This window comes from Papaver somniferum, chromosome 8 (genome assembly GCF_003573695.1).
Source record: "Papaver somniferum cultivar HN1 chromosome 8, ASM357369v1, whole genome shotgun sequence".
NCBI lineage: Eukaryota > Viridiplantae > Streptophyta > Magnoliopsida > Ranunculales > Papaveraceae > Papaver > Papaver somniferum.
In genome coordinates, this window is record NC_039365.1 from 155,064,154 (window position 1) to 155,074,653 (window position 10,500).

At 35.2% G+C, this 10,500-nt stretch overlaps 2 protein-coding genes across 2 annotated transcripts; both read left to right on the forward strand.

The window, feature by feature from the left end:
* The first annotated feature begins 460 nt into the window (after window positions 1-460).
* On the forward strand, window positions 461-3,271 carry LOC113303618 (polyadenylate-binding protein-interacting protein 6-like). The gene is made up of 5 exons (XM_026552657.1): window positions 461-626; window positions 739-809; window positions 1,584-2,015; window positions 2,345-2,512; window positions 2,890-3,271. The coding sequence occupies exons 3-5, from the start codon at window positions 1,602-1,604 to the stop codon at window positions 2,977-2,979; spliced, it is 672 nt and encodes a 223-aa protein (XP_026408442.1). The 5' UTR covers window positions 461-626; window positions 739-809; window positions 1,584-1,601; the 3' UTR covers window positions 2,980-3,271.
* A 410-nt stretch (window positions 3,272-3,681) lies between these two features.
* On the forward strand, window positions 3,682-5,946 carry LOC113303617 (dnaJ homolog subfamily B member 1-like). Its single transcript, XM_026552656.1, has 3 exons — window positions 3,682-4,270; window positions 4,378-4,793; window positions 5,293-5,946. Exons 1-3 carry the CDS (start codon window positions 4,106-4,108, stop codon window positions 5,732-5,734), a joined length of 1,023 nt encoding a protein of 340 aa, XP_026408441.1. The 5' UTR covers window positions 3,682-4,105; the 3' UTR covers window positions 5,735-5,946.
* The last annotated feature ends 4,554 nt before the right edge of the window (window positions 5,947-10,500 follow it).

Genomic DNA, 10,500 nt, shown 5'->3' on the forward strand with positions numbered 1-10,500 from the left:
ATTTTCTACCGGATTGGCAAACACGTAAAGAAAAATTCAATCATCTGAACAAATCAAAACTGAATTTTTGTCTCATGGACCAGTCATGGTTTTACTTGTTATAAAAAATTGGCGCACTTCCGATAACTGGCCTTTAATGACTTTAAGGACAAAATTTGAAATAAATGGCTTGTCTCCTTCAATTATACGCGTCACATGAGGCAAGGGCCGGAAGGCCAAACTGGCCCAAACATAAACATGCGGCACATGCCCATTTTAGTGCGAAATAATTTTTTTTAAATGAAGCATCTTTGTCAATTTGACTCTGTACTGTGCAGTCTGCGACAAAAAAAGATCACCGCAACAAAAAAATCAACTGCCACGTCATTTTACTTGGAACCCAAGTGAAAAATGTTAACTTAGTGTAAGAAACCCAAGAGATCTCCCTTTTCTTTTTTCTCACACCAATCCAAATTATTATAAAAACTTTTTTGGTCCTTTTAATAATCCAACATCACTACACCAGTATCAATCAGTTGTTCATTTTTCTCTCTCATTGAAATGGAGTAATCAGGGTTTTCTTGTAGTTTCATCATCATCTCTCTACAGCTACCCCCTTTTCTTCAACTTTTAATCTCTTCTCAGTGGTGGGTTTTGATCAATTTCTCTAAATGATTTCTGGATTTTTTTTTAATTTTCTTTTGTTGTTGTTGTTGTTATGATTTCTCTGTCTAATGGTCTGTGTTTGTTTCTTTTCAGGTAAGTTGGGTTCTTCTTCTGCTCACTCACTCTCTGGAACTACAAACTCAGTGGTGGATCATCTTTTACCGGTGGGTTTCTAGCGTTGTTTTTATGTTTTTGATTCTATTTTTCAGTTTTAGTGGGGTTTGTTTTTTAGTGCAGGAATCTTTTCTTTAACCTAAGCATTTTTTTTTTTGAATATAAATATGTACGAGTTTAGTTTCTGGTTTTGTTTGTATATAGGGATTTTCATTTTGGGGGTTTGATTTTGCTTTTATAATCTTTGATTAAACACTGTCTATGCATCTACCTGATGATTTCTTTTTGTTGGTTTGGTCTTTTATATTCTATTCAAGTTGTATGTTGAACTGTGTATGTATCTGTTTGATCTTTTGCTTGAATGGGTCTTAGTGGAAATCAAAACTTGTAGGGGTTTGTTTTGAAACATGCTACATAGTTTTTCATGTGTTTGTTTTGTTTGAAGTGAGAGGATTGTTCTTGAAGGACTTAGGATTCTGAACCTTCTTTTAGATCCATGTGAAGAAGGCTTTTTTAAGGCCTAAATGGAGTGGATACTTCTTAGTTGTTGACGTGATTTGCTTTATATGCATGATTTGTAATATGTTGTTTATTTAAGGTTTAAATCTGGCTGTATGTGTATCCTTGATGATTTTTAAGCTGGGGTTGCTTAGGGACAGAATGCTCACTTGTTGTTTTCCTGGGTGAATTTGTCATGAAGTGATATGTTTCTTCTGTTTGCCATCTAGTTGTAAATTTTAGTAGGAACTTTACACACTTAAGTCTAATTGACAAGTGCTGGTCTATTAGGTCCTGATTTCAAATTGTTTCTTGTGTCTGTGCAGGTAATTGCTAGTGTGTCTATGAGCTTAGAAATAATGAAGTCAACATTGAACCCTTACGCAAAAGCATTCGTTCCACTCTCTGAAAAACATGGCTCTGCCGTTGCTTCTACCTGGAGCCATGAGGTGAATAAGCAGAACCAGGGCAGTCCAAGATCAGGTGTAGCTTCTCCCAAGTTCATCAACCATGGTGGAAATCAACAATCCAGGAATCAGGATTGGACACAAGGGCAAAAGAATCAGGGTTCTTCTGGTTCGAGTTTCGTTATTCCAAATGGGATGACAGCACAAGAGTACCTAGATGAAGCAAGTGAGATGGATTTGGCTTATCTCGGAGGCTTGTTTCCTGGTTTATCTGAGCAGTCTATTGGTTACATATATTCTGCTTGTGGGGACGATGTAGATGCTGCAGTTTTAATGCTAAAACAAGTCGAGGTACTAACTTAATCTTTCATGAACATTTAGTTTACCCCGGTTGGATTTCCTAAATGGCGAGGTTACCCTTATTTATTGTTGATTGCAATCTGCTCCTTATTCGTCATTTCAATCATGTGTTCCACAGAGATCATTTATTTGGTTTGTGCTTGCAAGCTTCATGTATTCTACCATTCAGCATGCTTTTTCTGTTTTCGAATCCTATTATGGGTTTTCCCATTGAAAAGATAAACGGTTAACACTAGTACTGCTTATACTTTGTACATTCATTATCACTCTCCCTCAATCCCTTTTAACCATGCTCTGTTATCTTGTTTCTCTTGGCATAGGACCCTGCTGAATCATCTCAACAACTTCCGGACACCTTGGACATTGGTGATGAATCGCCACCAGAACTCAAATATCAAGCTGCTGTTGCTGAACCAAAACTAAAGGAATCCAACTCTGGCAACTCTCCTGGATCATTGTCATCATTGTCATCCAGTGCCCTACACTTGGTACTAATTCAATTGAACATTTTAGTTTACCATTGGGACTAATTTAAATGAACATTTTAGTTTTTTCCTAACTGAATGTGTTGCATATCTTAAATGGTAACATCACTTTCATTTTTATCCAAAATGGTTCATGTTCGTTCTCATTCTTTTCGTCTTCCATGCAAACAAAAAGCATGTTCTTTTTAGATTGCCTTTCATATAGCCCATATATGCGTGCTTTCTTCTCTGATGCGTTTTGGAATCCTGTCATTTAGCATACACTGTTTTCAAATCCCTTTTAAGTTTTCACATAGACTGTTATATAAGTTGTACTAGCGTGACCACTTCTCCATAATCCTCTAACCTTGTTTTCTGTTGTTTGTTTTTTCTTTGCACAGGACCCTGCAGAATCATCTCAACATCTTCCAGACATGTTGAACATTGGTGATGAATCATCGGATCTTAAGTCGCCTGGTTTCCTACCTTAGGCTGTGTGGTATATGTTAGAGCTTTCTTTGGATATATGGGTAAAAAGTTAGGCATGACTTTCTTTTGGTCTACAAACTGATATAGAGAAGAATTACAGATACTTGGTTCGTGTTTTTTATAGGGTGATTGTTGTTCATTCCGTTGTTCACCCTTTTCTCTCGGTATTACATGTTTCTGCTATTTCAGCAAATTATCTCCTTTCCTCTCAGGGGAGAGGAAAGTGATCCTTTTGTACATTTTGTTTCTACAGTTACAAAATGGTTATTATTTCTATGTCTCAGTTTGGTTTCAGTATTATTGCCAACTAAAATGTTCTCAACTAGCCATCCAAGGTCTACCTTATTTGGGTACACCTGATACAGGCAGGGCAGGTCACCATCTACTAGGTGTGCTGCCCATGTGTTAACTAGTAAATGCGGCTACCAGCGAACGGTTTGTCGGAATAATACTCTGCCAAGACCCTTATTTAAACATTTTGTTGCATATTAAATATTGAACGTGCATTATCTTATATGAATGAAGACACGTGGATCATTGGAAATCATGTTGCATTTCTGGTTTGCAAGTCCACCAGATTGGCCAAGGAAGAATGATAGATGAGGCATTGAAGTTGGTTAAAAATAACAATAATACAAAGGGTATTATTGTAATCTGGTGTACCCGATTCAAACAAATTAGTTTTTTATTTTACATGGAAAAAATAAAAGAAAATGTTAATGCGGTTGGGTACTGCTTGCTGGTGAAATTCTGATTCCCCTGAATTCTCGATCGTCCAATCAAACATTTTTATTCATAATGTCTATGTAAAATTCATAAAGTTTGTATTTTGATCAACGGATTCTTGATCATTAGGATATTGGAATTCTAAAAATTTCTTTGTCCATGAAACTTTGGGTGAACTTGGAAAGGAGTTTTGAGATTTCAACTGGTTTTTTACATAGAAGAATTTGGAATCTTGAGAATAGTTGAATTTGCATCAAAGATCGGAGGAGGGTTCACAAATGTGTGAGATTTGAAACAATTAAGGTCTTGTATTGGATGCAAAGTGGCAAAATTCTTTTTTTTTGGTTAGATTTGATCACGAAGATCTGAGTATTGGTGGGTTAGTGTTGTAGGATTGCAAAGATGGGGGTTGATTATTACAATATTTTGAAAGTAAATAGGCAAGCAACAGATGAAGATCTCAAGAAATCATATAGAAGATTGGCTATGAAATGGCATCCAGATAAGAATCCAAACAACAAGAAAGATGCTGAAGCTAAATTTAAACAAATTTCTGAAGCCTATGAGGTACGTTTTCTCAATGTGAATTTTCATTTCAAATTTTGGATTTTTTATGAGGTTAAATTGAATGTAATTTTGCAAAAATCTGTCATAATTTAGTTATCTGTGTTTAGGTTCTAAGTGATCCACAAAAGAGAGCTGTGTATGATCAATATGGTGAAGAAGGTTTGAAAGGAGTTCCACCACCAGGTTCAAGTAGTGCTGGTGGTGGTGGTGGATACCCTTATTCAAATGGAAGTTCAAGTGGTGGTTCAAATGATTTTAGGTTCAATCCTAGGAATGCAGAAGATATATTTGCTGAATTCTTTGGGAGTAGTCCATTTGGGTTTGGGTCAATGGGAGCTGGGAAACCTATGAGGTTTCAATCAGATAATGTATTTAGAAACTATAGCGAAGGAGGAGGTGTTGGAGTATCTACGCCACGAAAACCTCCACCTGTAGAGAGTAAACTACCTTGTAGCCTTGAGGAGCTGTATACTGGATCAACGAGGAAAATGAAAATCTCTAGGAATGTTATTGACGCTAACGGGTAAGTATTGTGAATTCCTGTTCTATAATGTTATGCATATATATACCGAAACAAGTTTTTAACCGATTGTATCGGAAATACTGAACAGGAACTTAGCATAGTGGCTTCCACAACCTAGTGAATGATGTATTGCAATCATGCATATCCCTAAACTTTTGTGCTTTACTCTCTATTGTTCGACAACCTAGTGAATGATGTATAGCAATCATGCATATCTCTAAACTTTTGTGCTTTACTCTTTATTGAACGCGGGTAGCTGTTATAACAGGGTCTGCACTTCTAGTTTTTCACTTTCTCTAGTTGATCGAATACTACTATGTTTTGATCTGCTCCACATTCAAGAACCTAGTAGAATGTTCATGATTCATGTACTTCTCTGTTTCAATTGTAACCATTTAGAAATACTCTTGAAGATTTCCGTGGTTGGTGTACTGTTCTTTATGTATTTATGCTCATCTGTCAACTATGAATGCTGAAAGAGTAGTATTTTACTTGGCAGGCGGCTAGTGCCTGAATCGGAGATACTAACGATTGATGTGAAGCCAGGGTGGAAAAAAGGAACAAAGATAACTTTCCCAGACAAGGGGAATGAACAAGCGAATCAACTACCTGCAGATCTTGTGTTTGTAATCGATGAGAAACCACATGAAATATACAAGAGAGATGGGAATGACCTAATTGTAAGCCAGAAAGTCTCTCTTGCAGAGGCTTTAGCAGGAATGACAGTGAAACTGGTAACACTCGACGGGCGTCACTTATCAATCCCAATATCAGATGTTGTTAGTCCTGAGTATGAACTGGTAGTTGCACAGGAAGGAATGCCGATTGTCAGAGAACAAAGGAAGAAAGGAAATCTGAGGATAAAATTTGAAGTCATGTTTCCATCACGATTGACATCTGAACAACGGTCAGGTATAAAGCGCATTCTTGGAGGCGGATGATAATCAGTGTCAGATGATATATGCCATCTGACTTGGTTACTGAAATGAATCAGCCAAACAACCCCACTGTAACTATTTTTGGTCTCCTTTTCTTTTATTTTTGTTCCATCTATATAATTGATTTGTTATACTGTGGTTGGCTTAGTTCCCCCATTAATGTAAAATTGATTACACTCATAAACATTACATTTTACTTTCTGCAAATGAAAAAACCCTGTCTTGCACTCTTTGGTAATTTTGTATTTCACTTATTCATTCAATTAGGGGTGGGAGTAGGTTAATAGTTTTGAAGGGTTAATAAATAAGACGAGACCCCCACTGCCTAAATGCCCAAATATAGGACTAGGTTCAAGAAAAGTCTTACAAGCCTTTGATCCTTCCCCACTCCCAAATTGTTACAGTGGTTTGAATTCAAGGAACTCACCTAACAGTTTATTACAGAGAACAAAAGATTCATTCTCCCATGTTCATTACCAATACTAACACAAATAAGGTTTAGTCGTTGATTAGCAGTCCACGTCATCTAGGGCAACCTCCTAAGCCCTATGGTAGTTCTAATCTAGCATATTAGATGCGTTGAATCATTCAACAAAAAGAAGATTTAGGAAGCAGCGCGGAATGATTCAGCGAAAAGTAGATTTAGGTAGCGCTGATTGGGTCAGCGCAACCAATCTCAGCCGTCAGATCAAAAAATAAATCTAGATGTGCTTAACCATTCCGTGAAAAGGTGATTTTGATTGCGATGAACTATTCAACACAATATCTCGCTACTACTTCAACTGCGAGCAAATGCTAGGGAGAGAACTAGTGTTAACGAATAGACACTTTTCTTTTGAACTGCAACAATTTTTGGCTAATTTAGCAGCCAAATCTAGCCCATATGACTTAGTCTAAATCATGAATTCACCAGGACCGTGACATTTCCCATAAAACTTAGAGAGTGTTTGGATGCACCCTAAAAAATTAACTTCTCGCCCCAATTAAGTAAAGGCTACGATGGAAAACAAAGACTAAAATGATTTTTAAAAGCAAAAATCTAGTACTTGAAGCAACTTTATGAGTTGTGAAAACTACTTCTTCTTATCCAGATCACCAAACATGCTACCACAATCCATTTAATAGTAAATAAAACAATATAGCCTTGTAGGCTATGAAAATCACCTATTAACTTTTTATTTTCTAAAAAGTAGAAAAGTAAAAACTCTACGATAAAATTCCATTAAATAAAACATTTTCCCTGTAGGGTAACAATTTCTCTTCTTAAAAAGTTAGATAACATAAAAAACTGGGGAGGGAAACTCCATCTCTATTTAACTAAGAAGAAAAAAATTGAGAAGGGAAAGAGTTTTTGGTTTCAATTTTTTTTTTGATGAATACGTCTGTAAGGAAGAGTAGTCCAAACAAATTCCAAAGCTGAAACTATTTATCTCAAGAAGAATATCAGTTTTATCTTTATTTTGGTTATATTTCATAGCCTAATGGTTAGTAAAATCCGGTGATTTCCCATTTTCTTTAATTTTTTGTTTCTGTTTTAGGTGCAATTTGATTGTTGTTTGATGGTGTAAAATTTCGTTGGTTTTCAGAGTTTGATTAGGTTTTAAGAATTCTCGATTATGAATTCTAGTACATTAAATGGGTTTTCAGAATTCTAGGTTAGTTAATTTTAATGGTTCTTAAATTTTGGGGGTTTAGTTTTGAGGTTTTTTTAGGTTTTCATAATTCTAGTACATTAGTTGGGGTTTTTCTTTGACTAATGTCTCGTGTGTATGAAATGTTGTGGGTTTTGGGTATACATTATTTGTTATGATTCTCAACCAGTTCTGGAGGGTTTAGTTTTTTTAGGGTTATGTGGTGATGGATGAGGGGATTGTGACTGATAATTATCTATTTGGAAGTATTAGGTGGGTTTTTCTTTGATCAGGAAGTAATTATGTACAAAAATTTTATTGGTTTTATTTGTGTGCATTGTGAAATGTCAGTAATGAAATTTGCACTTATTTGTGTTAAACTGATTTCGGCAACTGATATATTAAGTTGTGTTATCTCAGAGTAATTATTTATAGGTTTTCGGTGATTTTATTTGTGTGAATTGTGAAATGTCAGTAATACAATTTGAACTTGTTTGTATGTATGTGTTTTTTTTCAGAGTAAATAATTATAGGTAAAAGAATCCAATTAATTTCAGTTCTTTTTAGTGTTGAAGTTGCAATTATTAGCTTGGTAGCCATCTGCATTATTTATATCAGAATAGTTTGATAAAAGTGGGGTTCTCATTTATGTTGTTCTATGAAGGTTCTTTCCAACCAATTGTAGTTGTGAATTTAGATAGACGTTCTCTGTTGGAACCAATAGGTACCCGTTGCTAATTGAGGAATCATATAATCGTGACGCTGACCACATTATTAACGATGAAAGGAGGTCTAATACTTCTTCTCCTGGTCTAGGCATCTGCATGTGTTGGTACCCATACTTTTCCTTCTTATTAACCCACTTCTTATTCTTAATTTTCCTTTTCAGTTTCTTAGTATCGAGAGATGTTGCATTCTCATTCAAGAAGAATTCATTCAGATCAAGCACCTATAAAAGAAAACACATCGATTTTTGATTCATAGTTCAGATCTGAACAAATTACAGAAAATCATAGCCTTTATATCTCTGAAATAGGTATTTCAATGACAACCCATTACCTACCAAAATATGTTCTTTCTAAAAAAAAGAATACTCTGAAGAAATATTTTCTTTATCTAGATTTATTCTCATAAAACACATACAAAGTGCATAAACATGTTTCCTTACAATCGAAATCAACACTTATAGTGAGTACACAAACTCTAATACCATTTAAGTGGTATTGGTACAAGAGAGTTTCTCATTACAGGTTACAAAATACATACCATCATGAAAATGTTTTCAATCTAGCTAGATATGCTATTTAAGACTTCTCTTTTTACCTCAAAACTCGGAAGACCTTAATCCTTTGTATAAGCAAGATTATGAAGTGGGGACAACTTAGAAGAGTTTTAGCTTCATATGATGATTGTTAGAATCAAAATTCTTCAACATGTCCATAAGTATTTTAGTTCTCCATTTTAGAGTATTGACTTTTCTCTTGAACATGAAACAATGATCAAAATCATGTTCATAACGATTACAAAAATTGCAAAAGAGAATTTTTTTTTTCACAGTTGTGCACATCGTTTTTCCTCCTTCACCGTGTTGATAGCATTCCAAATATTGGAAGATGTATCCATATTTAAAATGGTTGGATTATCAATGGTGACGGAAGGAAACGATAATTCCGTTACGAATGCGATATTAGTTGTATCCTTTTCTTCATAATTATATGAGTCTGGGGCCTCATCAAAAGTTACAAAGTGTCTTGCTTCCAGTAACTTAAACCTTTTTTCATATGAAAGATGATGTGTTTTGACGACATTTATTGTCTTTCATTTATAGTGATTCATCAAAAGGAAAGCACATTCACGAAAAGGCACCTAGCTTACGAAGCCAGATACTCCTTATTCCCAGATCTCAATACCAGCGAAAGCAGGGCTCACACCTAAAGATATTGTTAATTGTGCCATGAACAACGCTCATAGTCGATTATGTAACAGGAAAAGTGAATACCGCTACCGCTCTACGCATGTATTTTCTCAGATTAGGATGGTCTTTGGCCTAATGACTGTAACCTTTATACTTGAAGCATTGTGGTTGACATTCATTATCTTCCTCTTGATCCTTTTTTCTCTTGGATCGAACACGATCATGAATCTCTTATTCTTATTTTTTAAGGTCGTGTTTGGCCGCTTGGATATCCCCATCCTAGGATGGGTTATCCAGATAAAACGATTATATCATGTTTTTCTCCTTAAATTCTAACTTGGGATAAGAATAGCAAAAACCTACAATAATTTATGTATGCTCAAAGAATGCGAATACCCGTATCACCACTACTAAACCCATGATAAGGTTTTTCATACCTTTTCTTTCGCATATATGCCGATGTAAAGCTTCATCGTTTCTACTGAATTTCGATACAAGATATCCTTCAGTTGCAATTCACTTTTTTTTTTTTTTGATAATCTACCAATCAAACATTTTCTTACTAAGATGGTACCTCAAATTTCTTTCTACTTTGAAAGAAATTCCTTTTCTTTGGTTGGATTTGGACTCATGATCAAAGATATTTATCTTTTTCAATAAGAGAGCTTCAATAAAGTATCGAAAGGTAATTTGCGTCCATAAATGCATGTTTCTTGGACTCGTATCTAGATGTTAATGATCTGAGAATCTTGCATACTATATCCATTTAAGAAACATTCTTTCCAGAAGAGATAAATGCATTTACAATCTTAGAGAGTTTGAAGATTCTCAAACGTATAGTTCTCATCCATACGAAAGTTTTCCCAATCAGGAGTGGGAGTTTGAAGTCTAGCTTCCTTTTCTGATGTGTTACCTTCAAATACAGTCTAAAAATTATTCCAATCCTTCTTAGATGTTTGACATGTGGATACATGATAATAACGTTCTCATCTTACTGCAGGTATTATAACATTCAAACTATCTGAGTCTGCTTGGGAAGAACCATTTCCTCACTAGAGACGAAACTAAGCTTTTAAACTCATTTGCCGAATTTTCCACTTTCGATTGTACATATTTGTCGATAAGTAGTATCCAAGTATTAAAATCGTGAGATTGAAAAAAAGACTGCATAGAAGATCTCCACCATTTATAATTGGTACCATCAAATGGTACATTAACTAAAC